This window comes from Barbatula barbatula, assembly GCF_947034865.1.
Source record: "Barbatula barbatula genome assembly, chromosome: 5".
NCBI classification, from domain to species: domain Eukaryota; kingdom Metazoa; phylum Chordata; class Actinopteri; order Cypriniformes; family Nemacheilidae; genus Barbatula; species Barbatula barbatula.
In genome coordinates this window covers 7,515,446-7,542,650 of record NC_136769.1, presented here as the reverse complement: position 1 = coordinate 7,542,650, position 27,205 = coordinate 7,515,446, and the positions used below count along the sequence as shown (strand labels likewise).

The 27,205-nt window shown below is 37.3% G+C and overlaps 4 protein-coding genes across 4 annotated transcripts; all 4 read left to right on the top strand.

Moving 5' to 3' along the window:
• Positions 1-1,294: 1,294 nt before the first annotated feature.
• LOC306893585 (homeobox protein Hox-B9a) lies at positions 1,295-4,466 on the top strand (the record flags this gene model as incomplete). The annotated part of the gene is made up of 2 exons (XM_079455513.1): positions 1,295-1,808; positions 4,231-4,466. 2 exons carry the CDS (start codon positions 1,295-1,297, stop codon positions 4,464-4,466), a joined length of 750 nt encoding a protein of 249 aa, XP_079311639.1.
• A 6,041-nt stretch (positions 4,467-10,507) lies between these two features.
• hoxb8a (homeobox B8a) lies at positions 10,508-12,965 on the top strand. Its single transcript, XM_079456261.1, has 2 exons — positions 10,508-11,319; positions 12,076-12,965. The coding sequence occupies exons 1-2, from the start codon at positions 10,896-10,898 to the stop codon at positions 12,387-12,389; spliced, it is 738 nt and encodes a 245-aa protein (XP_079312387.1). The 5' UTR covers positions 10,508-10,895; the 3' UTR covers positions 12,390-12,965.
• Positions 12,966-14,075: 1,110 nt separating this feature from the next.
• Positions 14,076-18,009, top strand: hoxb7a (homeobox B7a). The gene is made up of 2 exons (XM_079456738.1): positions 14,076-14,534; positions 17,374-18,009. Exons 1-2 carry the CDS (start codon positions 14,111-14,113, stop codon positions 17,619-17,621), a joined length of 672 nt encoding a protein of 223 aa, XP_079312864.1. The 5' UTR covers positions 14,076-14,110; the 3' UTR covers positions 17,622-18,009.
• Positions 18,010-23,847: 5,838 nt separating this feature from the next.
• On the top strand, positions 23,848-27,128 carry hoxb6a (homeobox B6a). Its single transcript, XM_079455596.1, has 2 exons — positions 23,848-25,239; positions 26,342-27,128. The coding sequence occupies exons 1-2, from the start codon at positions 24,813-24,815 to the stop codon at positions 26,590-26,592; spliced, it is 678 nt and encodes a 225-aa protein (XP_079311722.1). The 5' UTR covers positions 23,848-24,812; the 3' UTR covers positions 26,593-27,128.
• Positions 27,129-27,205: the final 77 nt, after the last annotated feature.

Below are 27,205 nucleotides of genomic sequence, written 5' to 3'. Positions count from 1 at the left end.
CTGTCTACACCTTTTACTGTGTGCTTCATAAAATTAGCTAAAATGCATTTGGCTTAAGTTACTGAGAAATATAAAGCTAGAAAGAAAACTGTTACGTGAGAAGGGTGTTTAATTTTCACGTGCAGAAAAATGTTGGGTTCCGTTTCTGTATGGTTCAGCAAATAAGGAGTATTTTTGTTGGTCTTTTGCAGAGGCACAACGGCCTGATTCGGTTTCAATTTTTAGGGTTAAAATATTTCTTGGGCACGGCCAAGATTGCTAATCATTTAAAACGGACAGTGCACGTCTCTGTAAAATATTTAATTCGTACTTGCTTTCTGTCAACACAAGGTGGACAAGACGTGTGTTTTAATAATTCAGCAGAATAAAAAAACAGGAAATTTAGTTTTAGTCTGTATGTGCGTGTGTGTAAGTGCAAAGTGCGCGCTTGGGTGGAATGCTACAGTGGAGTCGTTCACGGTCCTCGCCACAGGCAGTATATCAGGCCTATAAAAATCAAAGGTGCCTGATGTAGTATTTTATTATAGTATTAAACGACCAAAAAGTTCAAGTAGTTTCTTCCATAAATACAAGGGGATTGTCGCACTGTGGTGTTTAATACCCTCGTTAAGAAAAAAATGACTGTTAATTTTCCAATAAACCTGCTCATTATCTCAGCGTACACCAGAAGAGAAGAGGTTTGCTTCCCTGGAGGTTATAAAGTTAAGCATTATAAATAGTATGAACATTTTATATGCAATATAAGCTATATTAAAATACCTACTAATAATATTTATGAAAAGTAGGAAAATATGGTTAAGTGAATTACACAGCATTTGTTTAATATTTCAATAAATTGTCCACAAATATTATCAAAATTAAACACCGTTCCTGTCGATCAAAGAATAATGCATCAATTTACAGAAAACAATGTTGTCTCACTTATTTGTAGCCCAGCATATGCGTTTGAACACACAATGTCTAAACGTTTCATTATCTAAACTGACATTCGTAGATATAGACACACTCCCATTTTGCATATTCCATAAACAAGAGAATATATTTACAGGGGAAATACAGAGAGCGCAAGTGTAGGAGAGCTCTGTACAGCCTCTTGGCGGATTGATTTACACCCCATTGACGCTTTATCAGGCTCGCGAAAAAAGTCTGACCAATCACTTCGCTCTGAGCGCACACCACAGCAGCCCAGCTCTACTTTGTTAGCGAGAGTGTGAAGAGGAGTACCGTAAGGGGAGTGAATTTCTATTGTACATGTTTTCCCTTCAATGAATAGTAAGTTATATAATGTCCGAGAATGTCCATTTCTGGAACTTTAAGCAACTACTATGTCGATTCTATCATAAGTCATGAAGGAGAAGATCCGAATGCGTCCCGCTTCTCCAATGTACAGTACTCCAGCGCTAGACAACCGGGACCCGGAGACCATCCAGAGTTCCCCTCTTGTAGTTTTCAGCCCAAACCTCCAGTGTTCAGTTCTTCGTGGAGTCCATTCAGTTCTCACGCGTCCAATGGCTTACCAGCAGTCTACCATCCTTACATACCGACTCAGCCCGTGCCTTCCACGGATACACGATACCTCCGCACATGGCTCGACTGTGCCCCGAGAGCAGAGCCGCTGCCTGGGCAAGGACAGGTCAAAATGGAGCCGCTGCTTGGACATCTCGGAGAGCCACAGAAACTCGGTGGGCAACATGAGTATATCTTGGAATCCTCCACAGCTCGGGAAATGAATTCTGCCCACAGCGCTGGGTTTGAAGACAATAAGGACATATGCGAAGGTACCGAGGACAAAGAGGGACCGGATAAAAGTAAGTTATAAACCTAGGAAGTGAACACTCTGTAAAGCTTTTAATGCTGTCATAAAACTAGAACAAAGCAGTGGAAAGCCACAGACACCTCACGGAGCCAAGTATGATCATGTAGCTTTACGAAGTGTGTCTTAACATTAAGCTTTACTTTTGTAAGTAATTTATTGACCTTACAATTTCATTTTGATCGTGATTTCGTATACAGCCATACTCCGTTTTATATTGTTATGGAGTTACGCAGAGGTTTGTCACGTTTCAAAAATAGCCTAATCCTTCAGCGTTATCAATTAGCTTTTATTTCGTTGTTGAGAAACTATTTAGTTTATTTCTCTCTCTCCCCCACTCACAGTCTGCTAGAGTCGGTTATTTGCGCGTCAGTGCACTTTAATGCACCAGCCAGTATTAGGTCGGCAGTAAATAGTTTTATTTTCATTGTCTCTCTAAAGCCTCCACTTAGGTTTTTTGCAAAAATTCTGAACGCGAGCTGTCTTTGTTATGCATTCTTTAAATCTATGGAGGAGAGATTAAATATTATTGTTCACTATGTTCTCGTATATAATGCAATTTATACTATTTACTAGCGTATGCTAGTTCTGCATAGATATGTGGCTGGTTGTTCTTGTGCCCTGTTATTTTTTCATCTCCTTTAGCCGCACTATAGCAAGAGAGTGGATGTGAGCTGATGCATTGATAGCTCATAAACAATAGACACAGACTATGGGCCTTGAATGATTCATTAAGTCCGATCCTTCTCCATTGGTGCTCGCGCAGCCAGGTGGTAGAGAGAAATAACGGATTAATTTTTTCCACAAATTCTAAAATACAGCTAAATGCTTAACCGATGCACCTATTTCATTTTCATTGGAAATACCCAGAGTTTATTCGGTTCAATAGGTTCAAGAAAAGCAAAATGAAGGAATTGTGCGCAATAGAAATCCCCAATGTGCTACCCCGGGCGGCTGTCCAGAATAAACCGAAGGCAAAGGCAGTGATGTTGGGAATTGCACGTCCTTCTTTCTGAAGACATGTTATAGCTCTTATGTCAGAAGAACCAGTATCCCCAATCGTATGTGAATATCGGTGGTTGTGCTTAAAATAAACTCTAAAAATAAATTCAGTTTCATACACGCAAAACGTTTACTAATGTTAAATGCCCATTTGGACATTAGGCCCGGAGAACAGTTTTTAATGAAATTCTTTATAGTTTCTTTTTTATTTGGAGATTTTTTGGTACACGTCACTTTCTTCAAATCATACAACCTAAAACTCTGGGTGTTTTATTGTTGGGTTTCAAGTCTTCAACCCATCTCGTAAATGACAATGTAAAGTTCCCTTTGTATATGTGTCCGTGAGGCCTACAGTTGACATACGCGGTCATGGATCATTTAGACAGGTGTATGTATTTCACTCCATTATAAAAATAGAATTACGTAATACGATTTTAGGATGCATATTGTGACTGTACAGCTGAAGGGCATATATTGGGGCATGAAGCGATTGGATTTCCAAATCGTCGCATCACGAAATTGTGTCTGGTTGATTATGATCTTAAGTAGACCGAGTTACGTAAAAAACATTTTACCTTAATTTAGTACTCGAATATTCCAATTTTGACACGGGACAAATCCTCCATCAACGTTATTAAGCCCAAACAGTAATGGAGGTATGAGTTCCTCATCACGGTGCATCTCGCAGTACTGTGAGATTCAACTTGTCAGTGTGCATAGTCCCAAATGCATCACAATGGAACATTTTCCGTCCAAACCGCTGACATTAGAAATGCTCTTCCTCTATTATTTACCCCACAGATTTCCCTAAATAAATAGACAATCTTATGTCACATGTGTCAACACATTTTACAGAGTATTAAAGTGCTTTGCACACAGTTCAAATCTGTTTCTTCACAATTAGATTTTGATTAGAAATTGATTTTTTTATTTTGAATCATTTAACTCATTGCCCGAAAGCTCTGTGAATGACAGATAATTTCGAAGATGATCTCTTGTACAATGTTGTTCATTGCGCAGTCCGTGGATTCCAGTTGCTACTCTTGAATTCATTGGCCTCCATCAGGTCTACAGCAGCGCTTTAGGTCGCCTCCCAAGTCTGCTGCAGAATTAAGCCAATACTACCGTATGTTAAAAACGAAATAGAAGTAGAATGGACAAATATTGATACTGCAAGTCACTACGCACTAAGAGGTCGTGGAACCGTGAAAGCGAATATATTTTTCACCTTATTATCAGTGTTTTGAGGTTGTATTTGTTATTTCTTTTCAGATATTATATAGGAATGAATGAACCCCTTCTATATTTTTATCGCCTTCGTAAATGTTCGAACATAAAGTGGATTGTAGCATGTGTATCATGTTAAATCTGGAATCCTGTAACTAATATTTGGATCTGTATTGCTTGTTTTGCAGATGATCCCTCAGCCAATTGGTTGCACGCTCGATCATCCCGGAAAAAGCGATGTCCATACACGAAATATCAGACCTTGGAGCTTGAGAAGGAATTTCTGTTCAATATGTACCTCACCCGGGACCGGAGGCACGAGGTAGCTCGTCTGCTGAACTTGACAGAGCGACAAGTAAAAATCTGGTTCCAGAACCGGAGGATGAAAATGAAGAAAATGAACAAGGACCAGGCCAAAGAATGAGAACGCAGATTTGTGCCTGGCTTCCAAACCTTTTACAAGAGAATTTTAAATCTGGAAGCTGATGCAAGCACACATACTTTCCGTATGAATGAACAGTATTAAGCAGAGAATATAAAGAAGAGGTGAATGACGCAGAGGAAGGGGAAACGTCTTAACACTCTCCCTTGAATGCTACTTTTATTACGTTCATGTCTTGGGTGAAAGAAACGGGACACTTCATCAGGAAACACACAGGTGTAAAAACATATCTGGTTTACGAACTGTTTAAAATAATCTGCTTTTTTAAGGTTGTTTCTTCGACTTTTGCCTTTCCACCATTCCTTTTGTGATAGACGTGTGCTAAAACAACATGTATTTAACATTATATTTAAAGTTACACCTCGTCCATTATACAAGTCAAGTTAAGATTTATTATTATTATTATTATTATTACTAAAAAGTAAATTAAACAACCCTTTTCGTTTCCTAGAGTTTGTTTTTCCTCAAACGAGGTTTGCTTATTTGTTTTTTGATGTAATGTATTAAATATTCTATTTGTATGTACTTGTGTTAAGAAATAGGGTTGTTGTACATTTATTGTAAAATTATGTTGCATCTCTCACATAAAGCATCTTATAAAATATAATAATAATAATAATAATAATGGGCTCATCGAAATCTGCTTTATTTTAACTTTAGCCTGGAGTTTTGCATCGTTTGCATAAAATCAGATTAATTTAACGCGAACCAGGTTTCATTTCCTTATCTTTTCCGCTTTCATGACAAATATCTAATATCATCCTTGAATAATCCTAAAAATAGAGTTTTTTATTTTTCAAGGAATTACTCACAATGGAAAGAAACACCATGTATTAGAGTACATCTTCCGAGTTGTAATTGTAGTGTGCCAGTAACCATACAATTTACATGTGCTTAAATGTATAACAACCTTTAATACAAATTCGGTCGCTGTTATGCTTTCACTTGTTTACATACATTTGCGCATGCCTTTATTAGTGTAGTTTGTATGCGCTAGTAAAAGCTAGTATTAATTCAAAGCTGTTTCATGTGCTGTCCTAGGATTGTATTTTTTATTTATTGTAAATACATTTATAGCTTTTTTAGTTTTGAATGAAATGTGATTTGTTGTTGTAAAAATAATTTCAAAAAGTCTTTATACTTGAATGGGCAGATAGATGTAATCTTCCAATTTAATTTTGTTTACACCTCTCATGTGTATTTGACCAGCTTCCGTTATGTCCGTTGTTTGTATTGTCAGTGTGTTTTCTGTATTTGCTCTTTTCTCCATGTTACGTTGTTGAGATTTCTTTTTTTTAGGTGAAAAAACAATGTTGTGGTATAATTTTACTCAACAATCAAACGCGTCTCCAACTGTTTTATATTTAGTGGCCACTAACCCAACCGTCTCCCACCTTTTTTGACACATTCCCGCAAAGACACACATGCACCAAAACAAGAAAATTTGATTTCAGACTAAAACAATGCTAGATTTTAAAGCAGAGACACGCTCTAACCTCGGTACTACATCGTTCATGTACACATTTATGTTATCCGTTTCATTTGGTGTTACTGTTTTGTTTTGTTGTGTTGTTAATCTGTGCTATTGCACGGCTGATGCTGGACTCATATTAAAAGTTTACATAGACCACATGCTGAGGTCTCGTCATTTTTATGTACAGAAATCAAATTACCATCTAAATCTAAACAAAAACTATAAAAACATTTAGTCTTCACATTTTTTTATATTTCTTTCAACAAGAGCAACATCTAGAATCCTAAATTAAATAAAGTTTTAGGCAATATGATGAATGCACCTTGCTCGTCACAAGTGTTATTTCAAAATGTAGCATCTGTGTTGTGTTGGTTATGGCTATTAGCAAGCTACAAACACTCTGGCTGACAGTATTCTGTTTAGTCATGTCAGTCTGTCTTTAGGTCCATTGGTTTGTACCATTGACAAAAAAACATAACAATTGAATTTTCGTCAAAAGTTATGTTCTTGTTCTTTAACGGCCCAACATTTATTCTTCACCCCTTTGTGTGCTGAGCTTCATGTATATTACGTGTGATATAATAAGAGGCATATGTTGTAAATGTGCCATAGTACGCTAAAGCATTCTTCTTGAACTGTAAAGTAGAAACGTGCAGATCATCTGTGAACAAAACAATTATTGCGAATTACCATGTCTTATCTTCGCTTTGGCGCTCTGCTTTACGCTTTATTTGAGTTCCCGTTTATTAATGCTGGTTCGTTTTGTTTTACTGTTCCCTCCACATGCAAAAACAAAGAAGGTTTTCCGCGATGTACAATAAATGATGCACACTAATAGGGATAAGGGTTGATGTTAGCTTTCGAGCTAATAACTAAAAGGCTTAAGCGACGGTAAATGCCGTCATGTGTTTCGTTTGAGTCCACATAGTTCACATTAGCATATTATGCTGTAGTTTTGCGCTTGAAAAAATATATATTTTTTACATTTAGACTAATTAACTGAGTTTTATGTGAAGATCTTGAGCACCAGAGATCATCCTTATGTTTACTTGTCAGTGTTGCAAAATAAAGATTCAAATGTTTTCATACAAGAGCCTGTTAGAAACATTTTGAAGACATGGCTAGGTCTACTAGCTTACAGATGTGTTCAAGAAACTTAATGAGTATCTGTTTGTAGGCCTGCTGATAATTGCAAAAGCTAAGAGAAATTTCCAGTCCAGCTATATCACCCATCAACGCCCTTTATTTTGGTGTTTTGAAAGGAAACAAACTGCAGAAAGAATGTACGCTAGCCCGGAAATGGGAAGTCGACTGTCATAAAAAAAGAGAATGAAATCCAATGTGGTGTCCCGCAATAAAATAATATGAGTGCAGTAAAACTTTATAGTGTATACATTTCTGAAGGTTAAGAACTAAATGGTTGTAAAGCAAACACTACGTGAAAAAGGAGAAACGTTTGAATTCATAAGAATGGTAAAACAGTAATTTGCCTAGTCTACGCGCTGTTCACATATAAGGATATTAGCCTGTTTTCGCTCCTTTTCTCACATTTGTCGTTTTATTGTGAACAACGTTTGTTCTTTATCCGTCCAGATTCCTTACAGAGTAGGGGGTCGAGAATGGTGAGATCTGGACTTCCACATAAGAGCCCTGAACCCGATTCTCTCGACGCCCACCCTTTGTTCTATTTCCGAATGCACTACAGCCCTTATAGCGGCCATAAACCGGCAAAAAAAAGGATTTCTGGCGAGACGTCTGGGATGACCAACCTTAATTTGTTTACAACCTTTGGGACCAGCTCGACTTCGCCATTCTGTGGCCACACATCCGATTGTGTCTTGGTGAGACGAGATTCAAAGGCTGGTTGCTATAGAACAATATTTCAATCACCCAACATATTCGTTCTCTCTTATAGTTTATCTCTCGCCACATTTCCCCAAACAATGCATTTTTAATAAACACTGGAAATGCAGAACTGTTGTTGCTGAATCGTCGTTAAATCAAGAACCTTAAAATAAATATTTTTTTCTGAAAATTATTCTCGAATGTAATCGTTTTGTGACATATAAATAGGTTTACAGATGTTGTTTAAAACAGCCGTATTAGTACATTTAGTCATTTATCTTTAGCAGACGCTTTTATCCGATGCGACTTACAAAGAGTTCAGGGAGCCATAAGCGATATGTCATAAAAAAGCAATAGTACGATAGGTGCTAATACAAAGTTACTAGTTTCAACAAAAGAAGGCCACCTGTTGCGAGAAGAGAGAGGGTTCGTTTTTTATTTTTATTTCACAGTATTCACAGAAGAGATGGGTATTTATACAAAGAATACGGGGAACACGCTTTCCGAAACTATATAACTTAGAATATAACTTGGAATATAACTATATTTTATCTTGTTCATAATTTGGAAATCAAAAGTAATAAAATATATACATGTATATCTGTGTAACGTTATCCTACGTCAATGCCAACAATGTTACTTTTCTAAATACTTTGGAAAATCCACAGAAGACAAGGATCAGTTTAAATGGATTCCTTATTATAGAGAATTAAAATAAGTACTTTACATCATTGGATTTGCACTTACTGAGCTGTTAATTCCCTCATTCTGTTTTTATGTCTGTTGTTTATAGAACCATTAGCTTTTGAACTTTCGCTCATCACAGCTGAATTTGCTGTAGGCCTAACACACAATTGCCGCTTGATGGCAATGTTGCTCCACCGAAACGAGAGTCATCTGTCACCTTCCCCCCTCAACCGGAAATCACTGGAGCCAAAACATGTGCTGTGTTACACTTGACTAAGAGAAGGCTCACGCGATTTACGTTTGACACGGTGAAACTTTCGAGAAGGATGAAGAAGATTAACTTCAAAAGATTATTTAATATATTTGACAGAGTACCACAGTAGTCTGTGAACAAAGTACATTGATTTTTCTTAGGAAATTACCCTACATGTTTGGATACACACAGTTTGGTGTATTAATTAAAAAATACTCATTTTTTCTTTATTACATTTTTCTAACATTTAATTTGTGTTCTTCGGAATTCAAGGAGCTACGTGGAAAGGGAAGTGAGTCATTTTTTGGATATAATCTCCAAATCGTTTATTAAAACCCCTGTTTTTTATAGGCATATTTGTAATATATTTTTATGACTAAATTGTTTTGACTGTTAAATAAAATAGTCAATGACCACACATAACTTTGGTAAGAAAAATGTGTTTTATTGAAAAAACAAACAAACAAAAACGCAACGACAAGGACTTTTACACTGAAATGATATAAAAAAGGCTATATTCATTTCATGCAAAGGTAATAAAGTGTTCAAATTGAAATTGTTTACAGAACATCTTCATGATATCTTGTTTAAGCATTCAGTTGTATTGGATTAAACATCAGAACTCATGTAAAATTAAGAAAATGTAGCCTTTATTAACCCGTTGTTAAAATAAAATATTACATAGGGTTAGTATGTCGTCGCCTATGTTAAGTACTGCAAATTAAACAACATATGCATTCACGAAACAATCCGCATTTTGGAATACAAGCTTTATTCTTCATATAATCAAAGTAAAGATTCAATATAATGCGTGACATTAGGACTGAAGTGCAAATTTTGAGCAAGAGTTTTATTTTCAAAATCGTTGCAGAAATATACTATCTTTAATTTTTTTTAATTTTTTCATTTACAGGAGTAACAAACATTATTTATTTCAATTGTTTTTTCTTGTAACATTAGTTTACCATTATCTATCGGGTTTTCTACGAAAATGTAAATCAGAATTCCTTGTCCAAAATTGAATGGCAAATCGTTTAAAATACAAAACTAAATGACAATTAAAGGACGTCTTATTTCTGCACGGATAAAATTCTGAGTGAAGCATTTACAGCGCTGGTAGTGGAACCTCATAAAAATCTAACAGCTTTTTCTGATGCACAACGTCAACAACAAATAGTAAGGGCGTTTATTGCATTTTATAGATGGTCAAACCATTTACGACCACATTTCCCCTATTCCGGACTCATGTATCTGTGGAATATCTTTAAGTAATATTTTTAAAGTAAAAATATAAAAACTGGAAAGATGACTGCATTTCCAAATTTCGATTCGTGCATTAGTCGTGGAAACGTGGAAATAAGGGTTGTTTGATATGTTTTACCAGAAACATCGTTGTAAAATAACATATTTTTTTTGCTTTTTAAAGTAATCCCTCTACATAAAATAAACGAATTATTAGTCTTGTTAGAGAACTAAATAATGCCTAGGATGCCTGTGATCATAATGCAAAAAATCTTTCAGATAAAGGGTTGTAGTTAATAAGTTGAGCGGGGGATGGGCAGAGGATGTGCACTTGATCTGATGCAAAGCGGCAGATTTCTCATTAACTTACTGGCTTGAACATATTAATGTGCATATTCTCCCCTCCTTTCTCCTTTGACTAACCCCCTCCCGCTTCCTCGCTCTCCCGCTCTCTCTCTCCCTCTCTCTGTTCGCTCGCTTTCTCTTTTTCCCTCTTTTTCATTCTCTTACTCCCTCCATATCAGAATAGCACAGAGCGGTGTCCGTGAGGGGATGCAAGAAGCCAATGAGATGAGGATCCGATTGTAGACGCAAATTGTTGTGAAAACACTGCAAAATATGAAACTACTTATTTGCCGAAGAGTAAGTCACAGAATGCTACTTGGGAATTGGCACCCTTTACCGGAATTGTGATGCTGGAGCTCTACAGTGGGAACATGTCAATGGAAGCTAAATAACTTTGCTTTAGAGAAGTTGTTTTAACAAAGGTACACCAACGCAAGCCATTCCGTTATTGGAAATCATCGCTTGTTGTACTGTGAAACGGACGACTTTCTGTGACTACTGAGCTGAAAGAAGCACATTCAAAAGCAAACCCTTGAACAAAATCAGCATCAACAAACGTCAAAAGATGAGCTCATATTTCGTCAACTCTCTCTTCACTAAATATAAAAGCGGAGACACGCTCCGGCCGAATTATTACGAGTGCGGTTTTGCGCAGGACCTGGGGACAAGACCCACCGTCGTGTACGGTCCAGGCACCGGGGCCACTTTCCAGCATGCCCCTCAGATTCAGGAGTTTTACCACCACGGCGCGTCAACGCTAGCCGCAGCCCCTTACCAGCAGAGTCCCTGCGCCGTAACTTGTCACGGCGAGCCTGGTAACTTCTATGGGTATGATGCTCTCCAAAGGCAAGCACTTTTTGGTACTCAAGACGCCGACTTGGTGCAGTATAGCGACTGTAAGCTCGCCACGGGGGGCATCGGCGACGAGACGGACAACACGGAACAGAGTCCGTCGCCCACACAGCTGTTTCCTTGGATGCGACCTCAAGGTGAGCCTCGGTAAAGATAAGCCTGCCAACTCGCGTTGTGTGTTAGTGTAAGTGAGAGTGACATTAAATCCCACTAAAATTCTCGGTGCAATTTAGTTTTAGAGCTGAGTTTCCTGTGTGCACAAGGGGGCGGGGGGCAATAGCGGTTTATTGTTTTATGGTGTTCAAAACTTGTGAATCACTTTATAGTTTAATGACCCTGCCATAGAAAAAGAGGGTAGTGGGAAGAGAGGAAGACAAGAGAAAAGCCCAAATTCCCTTCTTTCTGTTTACATGTGTGAGATTTTGTCCCACGGCGGATCTCTAAATTCTCACCCAGGTCAAAGTTTTACTGCAGCCTTTAACGACTTACAGTGCGCCTTGGCCGTTTCACAATGCTTCTGTCATTTATGACTTTGACTAATCCTATGAACATGTGAAATCGTATAGACTGCTTTTGATGACTCTATTGTGTTAGCATAAGGAAATAATGTCTTCATGCTAACCTATTTATATTTTCATTGGCGGAGCCTTTATATTGATTTCACATGATTTAAAATGAAGTCCCCATGGAATGCTAAAAGCATATCCAGAAATGTTATATTGTGGTAAACATATTTGTGCTCGTTATATGTTTGTATTTCATAACCCCCTTTCACGCGTGAAAGTTGCTTTGAAGTGTACAGATTCTTAGACAAAAACTTAATTCTTAAACGTTGGTTTGGGGTGTATTTAAGCTCTGTCTAACTTAAGTGAACTTTTTTTTATTGCCAGTAGCTGCCGGACGGAGGCGAGGTCGCCAGACATACAGCCGCTATCAGACGCTGGAACTCGAGAAAGAGTTTCTCTTCAATCCCTACCTGACACGCAAGCGACGGATTGAAGTATCACACGCTTTGGGACTGACCGAGCGACAAGTCAAAATCTGGTTTCAAAACCGCCGCATGAAATGGAAAAAAGAAAACAACAAAGACAAATTTCCAAGCAGCAAGTCTGAACAGGAGCAGATCGAAAACGAAAAACGGGAGAAAGAACAGGCGTCCGGGGCACAGTCAGCCGGTGAAGACTGCGACAAGGCAAAACAAATGTAGAACGGATGTGTGGGTGTTTGTGTGTGAGCGCGCGTGTGTGGAGGGAGCAATCAAAAGAATAAATAGGGAAACAGACAATGATTAAGAGAATACGAGTGTTTGCATGGGAGGTTTGTCTCTCAGAGACAGATTGAGTCGTTACATCTTGGTAACACGATGAAGGAACATAACAATGACTGGGAATAGAAAAATGACTGTAGACCTAAAATGGTGATGACAGAACTTCAGGACGACGAAGGACCCGAATTTCTACTTTCTACCTGATGTTCAGAGAGTGTGATAGTATTAAAACTAATCTCCTTTCTTTGTGGAATAATTATCGTGAAACTTATGTTTCTATTGTTAGGATATTGTCATTAACAATTACCTTGGCAGCTGTATAGTTTTTAAGTTAAATGGTGCACTTTTAACTGTTCTCACTTATATGTTATGATGTTTATGTAGTGATGACTTCCAACAACATGAAACTGCCTATTTATGCCGTAGAATCTCTTTTTACACGTATTTGGTTCTTCTCAAATCGATGGTATTTTGTTGTCTTCCTTTCCTGGGGTAAGCATGCGCACAGTGGATTATAAAAATGAATAAAACATAATAAAAATAATTAAAAAATGTCATGTGACCCATTGTTTACTAAAATTATTTTGTTTGTTCACAATTACTGGTGAAGTAGCCCACTTCATGGCGCCGACTATATGGTTTTGTTGACATTCGTAACTGTGTGAACTGTCTAAAACTGGAAGAAGCGGAAGAAAATGGACACAATAAAGTTTACACGCGAGAATCCGTGACATCATGTGTCCTCTACCTCATTTCCTTTTATTATGCGGATCAGAGTGATCCGGTGTCACAAAGACGGCATCGGCCAAAACCAGACAGAGGTCGTTTTTGTTTAAAATGGTAAAAATCCTTGGGCTTAATAGAATCACAAACAATAAATTTACAGTATAATTAACCAAGAAGACCTATGTTTCACATTGTGGTCACGTTCTTGATTTATAGTTGCATTTATGAGTTACGTAAACTAGGAGAGAGGCATTTGAAACCACAACTGGAAACCCTCATAACTATTTTGTCAGCACTAAAGAGAAATCGTAGTATCGGTGTACTATTTCAATTTTGTATAACACGAAATTTGATCGTGGCTAAACTTATTATTGAAAATCATATATTGGTGACACATTTGAACAGCGAGGTGAGGGTGGTGCGTATCCCTTAATGGCTACAGTAGGCTATAGCTGGTAAAACACTGAACGCAATGATAGTCGGCAAAACGGAACTATCGTCGAAAATCAATACAAATATAAAAAGGGCTCTTTTTATTTGTGTGTTGGATTTCCAAACAAACGACACATTGCTAAGCCTGGCCAATCCTGGAAACTCAGTAAACATATTGTATGCTTGAGTCAGGTGATCACAGAAAGCTTCTCGATAGCATATCGATTTGTGTGTTCCACTGTGCCGTTGTGTAGCCTGTACCTTTGCTGTAAGTGAATAATTAAAAAAATGATGTGGACCATCGGCTGCGTATCCCTTTTCCACTTTAGGCTGTGGATAGCATACTCATTGGAAGACTTTCATCACGTGCTGCTCATCACGTGGCCCCTGAGGAAAAAGGAGTGTTTTTTTCGTGTAAACCTAGAGTGTAATTCTGTAATATATCATTGGGTCTCGTAAAACCGACACTGAAACCTATTGGCCTATAAATCATTTCTCAAATTATGAGTTCATTGTACTATGCGAACGCGTTGTTTTCCAAGTATCAAGTGGCGAGTTCTGTCGTCTCTGCTGGCGTTCTTCCCGAACAAACTGCATGTGCCTTTGCGAGTAATGCGGAGCGGTCTAGCAGCTACGACACGGCTTTTACTGGTACACCGGTCTCTTCCTCATCCTCCGTCTTAATGTCAAGCATGTATACTAAAGGTGCAAGTGCTTCCGGACAGGGCTTCGGTATGTTGCCCACTGCATATGAGCTGGGGGCAGTCTCGTTGAACATGCACAGTTCTCTGTTTGAGCGTCCGAATCTACGCATGGTGTGCGCTGGCGATCTCTCTAAAGCCCAAAGCAATGGTAAGACAGAGCATGGAGGCTATCATCAAAACAACGAGGACAACCCCCGGATCTATCCATGGATGAGGAGCACAGGTCTGTAATAACGGGGTGTTTCGTAAAGACAGGGGTGTGAGCTTGTGTCTGAGGGGGAGGAAAACGGGTTAAGGGGAACAACCACATTTCCAAATAGTTTTCTTTTAACTGTGCTAAGGCATTAGGGTTGACTTGCAGAACGTACTGGGCAGCTCTTTTTTTCAACATAAAAATTATTATTCAGCACATGAATTATAATTCATGTTAATAGCATATTTCATAGTAATGGAGGGGCGAGAAGACATTTTCAAGAAGTGTTTTATTTTAGCATGAACAAATCGTTGCCTGCTGCCAAGCTTTTGTGGCGTTTTTGCATCGCATTTCATGTCGCTGCACGTACAGTTTCACACCGACATATATAACATTAGAAACATTATTCCTAATAATTGGCTTTAAATATACATATATTTTCACAAAAGGGTCTTGTATTTCTATAGGGTACTGCTAGATTGTATATGTACTTGTTCTACAAGTAAACTAATCTTTGAAAGTACTGTATTGCCATTATTGTTTGGTATACGATGTCAACACATTCGTTCTAACACGTATTACTGTATTCCTTCTTTACTCGTCACTTTATTTTACTCTGCTTTATCTTTCACACATTTTTACACGTGTGTTGTTGTTTTGGCAATATGATATGCAGAACAAAACCGGTCTGAAATTGACAATAATGTTCACAGAATATATCACTAAATACTTACAAATTTTGTATTTTAACTGAATAGCATCACACGTAGCTACCTCACATACCTTCAGTAGTAATTAGAAAAGAGGAGGCTCAAGACACTCCCCACGAGCAACGACGTTTCTATCAGTCAGCTGTCAACATGGGGTGCTTCTTCTCTTGTTAACTCCCAGTGTAAAAATACAGCAACATAAATAGTTTGAAGAACAGATACCTCATTAGCAATGCTGGTGACATTTACTGGCAGAGCGCCCTTAGATTCTAGTGAGGAAGCGCCGTGTGGAATGTCAGTCATGTAGTAAAAAATGCATACTTCATAAATGTATATTTTATGCACTACAGAAAACGTATGACTGTTAATAACATCCACAGTTTTTCTACTTTGTAAAGCGAATTCCGATGTCGGGCATAGGCCTCTCAACTGTTCACTATACAGAACATTTTAAATATTTAAATAAACCTTGATGTATTATCATGCATTATCATGTATTTATATATGCAGACCTTAGCCTATACAGGAATATGGTAATTTACAAAGCTAGTGTAAACAGTTAGTAATTTAGATTCACAACAACAACAACTATAATCATAGAGTAGCCTTTACTGTTTCCATACATTTTAATGCATTACACACATATTCCTTGCAACCACACCATGATTTCATTTTGTGATACTATTCGATATTCCATTTAGATTTGTTCCCTCCCACTTCCTCTCTCACACACACATTTTATTATAATTCTGAAAGCTGCGTGAACGCCAAAGACCCTAGTTAAAGAGTACAATGCTCGGTCTTGTTTTAACTCTTTTTGTTATCGTTTTTTCTAAAAGGATGGTACATATCACATAGGCTCAATTAAGAGCACATAATAGCTGTTGTATTGGCTTTTAGTGAAGAAGTACATTTATTACTGCCTATATCTTATTTTTTAATTCTGTGTTTGTTCTTACCAAATTCCTCAAGCTTTTGCACAGTTTGGAGTCAAGGCGTCAGAAACGGAAGTAAAATTACGACTAAAGAGTGCAATAAAACGTTCCAAAAGCACACAAACTCAAAGCAGTCCCCATTTGTCGACAGTCTGCTGGAAATACACAGACAGCACAAGTCGCAAGTCACTGACTGTGGACAAGGCTGTGAAAGTGTAGATTTCACTTTAAATAATGTGCTGTTAAAAGATGGATATTACAAAGATGGCGCTTACACTCAGAAAGGCGAACACTTCGACGCTTCTTTGGAAAGGAATTAGATCCTGTTGTTGACTTTGGACATGTTTTGGAGGAAGTCTGAATGCCCGCCCCACTCACGGCAAATTTGGAAGCCAAAAAATAAACTTATATCAAGGGTATTTGCTGAACGTTTCGGTGTTTCTTAATGATATTCCACTTTGACATCTAAGCTAATTTTTGGCTTGTTTTGGCAAGTTTTCTGTTTTCTTAATTCAAATCTGTGCTTTTGAAAAAGAATAATGCAGGTTGCATTATTTCGTTCACGGTGTGGATAGAATACAAAAAAAAGAATTGTTCGCCAAAAATCGCCAAAACGTACATGATTATTTTTTTAAAAAAGTGATTCTTAACCTCGGCATTTCCAAATACATATGCTGCCCTCTGAAATAGAACTCATCTACGTTGGCCTTTCGTTCAAGCTGTTTAAAACTACAATATCTACAATATATTTGTCTTCGCGTATTCTTCTGGTATCTTCATAATCTTCAAGTTGTTTTACTTTATCAGGGAGCATGGATATACGTAATATCTGCATTATTTTTCAGATGAAATGAATTACTTGAATTACTCGTTACCAATTAGAACAATTATTGTGTGGATTTAACGAGTGCCTTTTTCAACAATCCAAAACGACAGTAATCTTAGTTTATCTAGCGCATTTGTAGTAAAACCATAATAGCTACAAATGTACAATTGTCTCACTACAATAAGAACATAGTTCAACCCTAATATTTGATATTTGTAACAACTATACAACTGGAAATTAATTCGCCAAAAACACACTTACTATTCTTTTTTTAATATGTGTTACTGTCCTTGCTTACAGATGTATACAATCATACAAAAAAGGGAAATTTATTTTTCTGGTGTTTTTATTTTGCCCGCTGTCAAACCTCAGTCCCTTGTTTACTTCATTGACCACAGGTGTGGATCGGAAAAGAGGACGCCAGACATATTCGCGCTATCAAACACTAGAGCTGGAGAAGGAGTTCCACTTCAACCGTTACCTTTCACGGCGACGGCGTATTGAGATTGCACATGCCCTTTGCCTGACAGAACGTCAGATCAAAATCTGGTTTCAAAACAGAAGGATGAAATGGAAAAAAGAGAACAAATCTACGGGTCCCTGTTCTCCTACGATCGACCAAGTCAGGGGCGACGAGGAGGATTAGTAGCAGACTGTGAAAAATCTGGCTATCGGAGGAGCAAACTGACCTGTTTTAATTCACATTACAACGATGCTAAATATGCTGTAGTCAAATTGATCTTATTTACATTTGGAAGCGGAGTGTTAATTTGACTTATAGAATGACAAGATATTACTTATAATAATAATTGTTTAGCTGCTAATTTGAAAAGTGCATAGCGACAGCCTATATAATCAACGAAATAATTCGTTGCAAAAGTATTCATGGATAAATATATGGCCTATTGGATGGGGTAAACCATAGAAGGTAACATTGTATTTTATAATAATTAGCTATGTGTTTTTGTACCGCTGTCCATAATTATTTATGTATATGTGCATTTTTGTTAAATGTATACATCGAAATAAACGAACCGTACAGTTAATCATAAGATGTTGAATGTTTGCCACATTTGCTTTGTTTTTTCTTTTCTGAATCGAAACACGTCATGAAACGACTATACCATGATGCTGTGTGAAAAATAACATAGAATTATAATACAAATAAACCCATACAATACGGGAATTTGACATTTTTGTTAGGAAAAACAGGTATAATAATAATTAACTTTATCACTTGTGTTTTACTCGGAGTTATTAATAAATACTTATTTGGTCAAACATACAAATATTATCAAGTTGCAATACATTGGAATTGGCGTTTTATTAGTTGTGTTTGTAGTAGTATTGTTAGCCGCATTCATGTATTTCAGTTATATACGTTATAAATTGTATCACATTGGACAGAATTTACTGTTTTAATAATCATACCATTATTTGTGTAGAAATTGTATTGTTGGAAAAAAGTAGGCATATATGCTTAAAGTAAACGTAAACATTTAAATATAATAAAATCAATTTAAACAGATTTGGGTGAAATAAGGATAACCGCTAGCGCCCCAAAGCATCTTAAAAGCAAATTATATATTCTTTTTATTTCAGTATAATATTATTGGCCTAGTACTATTGTTAGCAGAATTTGTACCATTATATGCCCAAAAGTATTTTTAAAACACAGATTTTGTCTCTTAAGGTCAAGCCGAGTGGACGGAAGTGACAGGTTGTGTGAGACCAAAAGAAGGCGTTTATATTATGGGTTGTAAACTAATGTGTTTAGTGCGTCAATAAAAAGCCGGAAACGCAATAAAAGGAACAAAAATCAGCAGAATAGGAAAGTGCTCTGTCTTTTTCGCTTTAGGCCTTTTATTACATGGTTTTGGTGACAATACCCTTTCCGACTTAGATTGAACTGTGTAACTATAAAAATGAAGTCGAATGCAAAAACCTCTTGCTATCAGCTATGGGCTACTGCTTACCGTAATGTGGGAAACATTTGTCTTCTACTTCTTATTTTTTTAAAGATTTTAGAGTTTAATTTAGACATTTAGACATTCTATTTAGACATTTAAATAGAATGAGCGAAAAGGTACTGATCAGAAGGCATTTAAAAACCTATATCTTTGAATAAACAATATTTTCTTTTTGGTAATATTAATAACATAAATGTAAATAGCAAAATTAGAATGAAAAACTATGCTCATAATATGGCCTTTTGTTTTTACGTAATCCTCAGCTATAATATGTTACAAAATAAAGGCCGAACATCCTCTCTTGGGGCATACGCTTCCCTGAGAATTATATCCAAAACTTTTGCCTTATAAAGTCACATCCCATGTGTTTATAGCATCGTAAACACGTAGCTTCACTGTAGCTACTTTTATTTCTCTTGTATTGTTCCAATTGACTGGATGCCTTCGTTTTATATAAACGCGTTTGAAGCCTGCTTTAAATAAAATTAAACCATGACGAAAATGCTAAATATACTTTACTTCGACAGTGCATCCACAAAACGCAAGCATACATTTTAAACATTCGTACATTCGAGAACATGCCTTCTTGATAGTAAGGCCGTACATGCTAAAGAAACCGAAAAAATAAAGAAATTTCTTTTGCGTTCTTAAAGAAAAAGATGGCGACTGCAGAGGTACTGCTGTTAAAACACTCATGAAGAAATGCAATAAATTCCTTGTTGTTTTATGAAAATTTACAACTTTGTGATAGAACTTTATGAGTTCCTGGGACCTGGGATTGGCCGAGGATGGTCATGTGGACGGGTAACCGTGAACATGAACTTTTTATGATTTCCCAAGTGGTTATATTGCAGCATTCTTTTGGCGCCGCACTTATTGTAGCCTCTCTGTGCTCCTTATAGGTTCTTTCTCTGTTTAAATGTATATTTGGGCAAATACCGAACACCCATACAGCCTCAGAGCACTGTGTAGACTGATGTTCTCACATTGTAAAGGGAGAGACCCTCTCCGCTCTGCTATGCTAATGTGGCCGCCTGCAACTGGGATATCCACTGAGATGGAGTTTTACTCAGATGAGGACACGCAGTAGGATCACAAGATTTTTTTCACGCGGGAGTCTCACTCCCGTTGACTTAAGCGGGTGAAACCGAAAAAAGCGTTGGTGCCGTTGTTTTTTGTCACTTCTTCGTGCTAATGGCGGAACGAAGAGGAGCAACAGGACTTACCGAGCGTAGGCTACGGCGAAAGCCTTGCCTCTCTATCCTGGTGCTGGCTGACGAATTATCAACAAAGGTAAGACTGTCATTGTCTACCAGCCGCATCGTTTTTCTGAGGTCAGAGCTCGACCAAACCTAACCATGCGTACTGGATCTATTTGACTTCTAAGCTATTGTGCACGCGCGGCTTATTAGTAAACACCTTGTCTAAATCCAATTATTCATTTCCACTTTGGGTGGAGCAGGCTTAAGCCTTTGATGTCTTGCCATATTTTCTCGTCGGCATTGCTAGGAATTTTAGATCAAATGTATGCTGTGCATTTATAGAGATAACGATTTCGAATTTGTCTGCTGCATTACTGTATTTGATATAGAGACGGCGCAGCCAGGGTATCGACGATAGGGCGAGGTTTGATGGAGCTGCAGTATTTCCGATCAGGTCTCTTATGTAAAATGCTGAGTATAGAGAATTTTGTTTTCGATAAAATTGATATTGCATTGCTAAAAATACTTAAAGACCTCTAGTAAATGGTGGTTATAAATGAATTATATGAAAAACGAAAACAAAATACCCAAGGGTGTCCTGTTCCGAATTAGCCCCCATTCACTTCCAGATCAAAGGTACAAACCTTCCAGGTTATTCTACAAGGTTTTTTGAGATTTATTTTTTATATACATTTATTGTACTCTGTTATTTCATAGTGCCAAGCCTGAAAATTGTTCATTATTTTGTATTTATTGAAATATCATCAGACAATTATTATTTTTTGTCTTAGAGTATCATCCCAATAGACAATCAATAACTAAAGGAGTAAATTTGAAGTCGTTTTGATATACAAGCAAATGATTGTAGAGTTTAACACGCTGTTTTAATAGGTTTTCATGTACTCGTATTTTTATCTCTTTCGCCATTTTTGGCACATCTAAATTTGTTCTAGCAATATTGTGCAAACTCCACCTCTTCCGAGGTGCATTATCTTGGCTATCATCTTGTTGATGAGAGCTCCTGACGCAGGTCCAGCATTTAGAGTAATGTCCCGCCATCTGCTGCCATCTAGTGGACAGCATTGCTTTACGACATAATACTACTTTTCTCCTGAATGTTTTTCAGAGAGGGTGTTTACTGAACTAGGCGTGTATGTGTGCGCGCGTGAGTAGATAATTTATTACAGTGCTTATTTGTTCGCTATATAGTGTGTGTGAGAGTATATGTGCTCGTCAGCACGGGCGCGGGACTAGAAATTTTATGGCAGTGAGAATGTTTTAGTGTTCTTCAAAACTACATTTTATTGCAATGTGAAAGCGTGACTGTAGGCTATCGATTGTTTCTCTTTAAGCAACTCACACCAGCATTGGCTATTCACCAACAGCGGTGTTCTTTTGGTTTTAAAAATGTATAAAATCTTTGGTAAATGTAGTTGTCTATAAGGCAAAACACTCAGGCATTGCAGTCGCAGATAACAGAATAGACAGGGAGGGGTTTTCGGCCCGGTGGCAGTGAAACGTAAAAGAATGCAGGGGTTGTAAATTCTCAGAGCTGTTGTTGCTGCTCTTTGAAGTGTCTGCGTTTAGGAAAGATTTGTGGCACACACCCAGAAAAATCAGAGTTTAAGGGATTATATTCCTTCATCCCCATTCTTTTGCCTATTGAAATCCAACCAGAATACGAGCATTTGACCGCCCCTTGGTTATGCCACTGTACTGGAAATAAAATGCGTTGAGGCCTAAATTTAAGCCGACTCTTCTCAATAGTTTCTAAAGCCATACTATTTTTTTATTTAATGTACTCTCTTAGGGAAGCACGTGTTCTGAGCTTTAAGTGTTTATTTAGACTGGCAGTGGACAAAGTTACCGGAAGAAGAGAGAAAGGGGAGGAGGGACTGATTCGAAACTCCTGTTTAATGTTTTAAAGAGGGAACATGCGACATTGTCTCTTGATCTTTGTATACATTTCTTGACTTATATATTGCACATTAGTGCGATAATCTGTGAGCAATTCCAGCCCCGAAAATATGTTTCCATTATATCAAAAAGTACACCCACTTTCATTTTATTTGCATTGCACCCGTCTAAATTCGATTATACGGATAATTATATTTTAGTAAATTATAGTATTGCGTTTACGTCTTAATTCAAGTTTACGTAATCAAAACATGATTTAAGTGGAAAAAAATAACACACACACACAATAAATATATAATGTATCTTATTTATATTTTGGGAAACACCAGCGGATTTCCCTTTTGCATTAAAACAACATGCTTTGCATTTGCGAACTCAAAAACACTTGATGAGAATTGCTAACAAAGTCTACTAAATCGATGCAAAATATTTACCCGTTAGGTCTATGACGTGGTAAAATAGCATAGCAAACTCGCTTTAAGGGAAACTTTTGTAACTTGCAATTTACCCAAACCTGATATACTTTACTTAACTTCAGCTTGTGAGGGTAAGCTCATTTTCAATGTCTTTGACAAATGTGTGAACATATTAAAAACATTTGATTTGGTAATTTCATTTAGAGACATCTATAATTTAATTACATGCAGACATGACGTTCAATATTGATTTAAATATTTAAGGTTTACATTCTTTTTCACAAAAATCGTGAACTGGTTAATTTAAGGAAGGTTATGGTGTACAATTGGCCGACCGATTTACAGTAAATTTACGTTTAAAAAGTCTTAGAGCAAATTTGAAAGCCTAATTATTACAGTAATGTAAAAACTTTAACAGTTCGTACACGACATGCAGAGTAAGTATTGTGAGGTATGTGACTATTCAGTTTTACGGATTCTCTTCACAGCAGAAATATTTAACTATTTATAACCACGGCCGTTAACACAACAGACGCTGAGATTTATGGTCAATCAATATGGGTTATGAAAAAAACACCCTTTACACTCTGTCGTGAACATTTGGTAAAATCTTTACTAACAAATATTATATTGAAGAGATTATATAACATATTTATAATCCAAACATTAATGTTTACAAATTCAATAAAAGTTTATGAAAACCATTAGTTAATTTTCTTTAAACAAATGGTACGCAGGCATACTCTGAAGACATTGAAAAATATTTTTAGGATACAGCAAACAAATGGTACGCAGGCATACCCTGAACACATTGAAAACATATTTTAAAGACACACTTACTGCATAGCCTATTTAACAATGCATTTACATACTTACATAAACGTATTACAATGCGGCACACTCGAGGGAATTAGCAGAACGTTACATGTCACACTTGCCATAAAGCTAGTAACAACGCATGTCACTCCATGTCCAACTTGGTGTGAAATTGTCAACTTTTCGTCCTTATATGATCCGTTGATGAAGTCAAAATAGTTGTGATTTCTGTCAGTCAGCAGAGTGTTCTGGATCCCGTGCTTCCCGACGACAAAACATAAATGCCCTGTAGGAAAAAGTAAAGTTAAAAAGTAAATCATATGCTTTAGGTGAAAACCCGGACAATTGTATATTGTGGTACATTTAAATCGTAAACTCAAGAGTTCTTGGTTATTATATGAAACATTAGGAATTATTACGCCTTACAAATTTTGACTCTTCTCCCCATTGCTCACTGTAAACACAATAGATGTCTTCCGTTCGCAGAAAACTGTGCAATGCGAAAGGAAACGAAGCATCCTCGTCAAAGGAAACTGAAATGAAAGTAAAGCGCACGCAACCCCCCGTGCGCCACCTTTAAAAATATCCACTTGTTGTGCCGCAAATGGTTTATTGGTTGTATAGCGACAGGATACCAGGCCACCATTACTGTACTTTTGGTTAATGAAAAACACACGCACGCTCGACCAGTGCAGTGGAAGGTCCATAAAAAGCCGAAACTCTGCTGAACCTACTTACTGATGTTCCAAACGGTCACTTTTACAGAAGGAAAAATGAAACGTTTTAATAATGTATGTGATCTGGCATTTTTTCGTCTTAGCGATTTTGTTGAAAAGTTTTATTCAGACAAATCTACTTTCTGGTGTATGTAGCCTACGTGTTTTGGTTTTCCTCAACACGTCGTTTACAATTTAAGCATAACTATGATATTATAGTGATGATAAAACATATATCATGAATTTGTCATTCTTATCTGTTGTGGCCTACTTATGGGATAAGGCCTACTAAATTAGGCTATATATCTTATACATGTATTTCACCCGCTGAAAAATTCATAAAATGCAGTACGGAATTTGTGCTTTGAAAATGTAGGCTACTCGGAAGCTTGCACGTTGACGCCTATATCGCCATCGCCATGATAGGTCCAAAAGCGACTTTATGTAGAGTGTCGATGTATTCAATCTAACGTTTTAAAATTATGTCATTTATATTCACCAATTTCATTGGAAGGAGAGGAAAGACAGAAGGGATTTTAAAAGCTAGCTCTCTGCTCCTGGGTCCCCCGGCGCGTGCAATCACAGCCCCCCTAAAGGGAGCTATTTTGCAGTCACGTCCGCTTGCGATTGGTCAGTGCCTGGTCAGATGGTACGGTTTCCCTCTGTCCCGCACTGGCATATAGCCACCCAGCCCCCCCCCCCAACTAAAACCCAATCTCCGATAAACTACTAATAGCTAAACCACTTGGACTATAAAACACAACAAATCATAAACCAAGCAAAAGAACCGTGCCCTCCCAATGAGTTCCTATTTTGTAAACTCAACTTTCCCAGTGACTCTGCCCGGAGGACAGGAGTCGTTCTTGGGACAGATACCGTTATATTCCTCCGGATATACAGACCCTTTACGACACTATCCCGGTTCTGCTTATGGAGCTGCCAGCGTCCAAGAGAAGGCATATCCATCCTCGTTTTACCAGCAAGCGAATGGTGGCTTCGGAAGGGCAGCCGCTGCCGGTCCTTGCGATTACGCGACAGCAAGCTTCTATAGGGAAAAGGACCCTGCTTGCACCCTCGCAAGCATAGAGGAACACTCGTTTGTTCTCAGTCAGGATCACCGCAAGACAGACTGCACGGGAACGATGGGAAAAAGTATTTACCCCGAGGACGAACAGAAATCGCCAGTGCCGGTTTATCCTTGGATGCAACGGATGAATTCATGTAACGGTGAGTACATTTTTGGTCATTGCTAATACACACGAAGCTAGAGCGTATAACATGACTTACGGCTTCACTGTACAATGCCGGAAGCACATACAGTGCAAATACGTTGCTCTTCTAGTCATACTGAAACCTAAGCCACTCCTGTAATGTTTTGTGAAATCTCTCATTATGTTCTTGCTTTTAAGCGTGGAAATATAGGAATATTATTGTTGCAGGGCTCATTCTATTTAAAGAACAGCGTATACACGAGTCTTGTGTAATTTTAAGCAAAGCTGTCGCCTTGTGTTTTATCACAACATAGGCAGTACTGCTTTTCTATGTCTCACGTGCTGTTCATGCCTTATTTTTTAATGTTTATATAAGCATGATCATAATGCAAAAACACAATATCGCAATGACAGTAGTTCTTGTTCGCATCTCCGTGGTACAGTGTGCTGTTGTCAGTGCAGACAACAGCATACTGTACCATAGAGATACCAACAATGACAAGCACAGGGTGGAATAGGCAAACGCCAAAGTTATTATAATGTGACCATGAAATGTACAATATATAAGGCAAGTCTCTCTACACTTAAACTCTGTTGTAAAGCTTTTCACAAAATATAATATTTATTTAAAAAAATTATCATTGTCTTGTATTTATGGTCCTTTTTGTTTTAAACAACTACGTGTATAAAAGTTTAAAAGATCATAAGCACGTAGGTGACGTTTGTGCACGTTAATTTATGCATGGGACAATCGTGTAATTTATACTTAAACTGTAACAGTGCGTATATTGTTCAAATTTAAAGTTTTATATAAAGCATTATAACATTAAAATATATCTCACTTTACAAATGTGAATTGTTTAAATATAAATTGTTTTGTTTAAATATAAAAATAGCCAGTACACTTTTTAACATGGAAAATGTATTATGTTGTGGAAAATGTGTGTTGATGTGGACTGTGTTTCAGGTGCATACATTTCTCAATGTTTTGAAAGTTTCGTGTCATGATGTAACCCTCGAGCTGTTTTTATCCGGACACATTTATCATAGTAAAAACACGCTCTCGGCGTTAATGTTTGACTTACTCTTTCCTTTTATCTCTCTTATTTTGTGGACAGGGACCTTCGCTACTGCCGGGAGAAGGGGTCGTCAGACGTACACTCGCTACCAGACGTTAGAATTGGAAAAAGAGTTCCACTTTAACAGGTACCTGACCCGAAGGCGTCGAATTGAGATTGCGCACGCACTGTGCCTGACAGAACGTCAAATAAAGATTTGGTTCCAAAATCGACGAATGAAATGGAAAAAAGAGAACAAATTGGTCAACTGTTCACAAAACGAAGAGGATGAGGAAAAGAGGACAGAATGAACTCTGAAGGATATGTCTCAAGAAAAAGAAAACTATTGCATAGAGGGCACCAGACACCACCTCTAATAACACGAAAGAAGACTTTCCATGATGTTAACAACTGTAGCATTCCTGTAAACTTATAATTTTATTTTTATTGTGATTTTTGTTGTATTTTTTACATGTCATTTGAAAGCACGTGATTTGTGCGTTCTTACTCAGACTTTAGATTTGCTCATAAAAATGAAATGTCCATGTTGAACGAAGCTATCTGAAATCTGTCATATTCGTGTTTATATTTAAACTGTGTAAAATAAAAAACATTCCAAATGTGCGGAAATTGCTTTTCTATTTTTATTTTCATCGGTATCATTATTTTCTTGTAAGTATAACCTTTAGACTTTTAGACGTTTAAACATTTAAAAGTAATGTATAGATGTGTGGTAAAATGGCTGGATACTTAAATTATCCCAGAGAACAATTGAAGTATCATAGTTATCAATAGTCTTTATATATATTTTTTTTGTACGTGCTTTCTATTTGTTATTCAACCCACCAATAAAACTAACAAATCATTCCGCCTGTCATGCTGTGTCTAATGACGGCCGTATCATATAAAATGAAATCTTTTTTT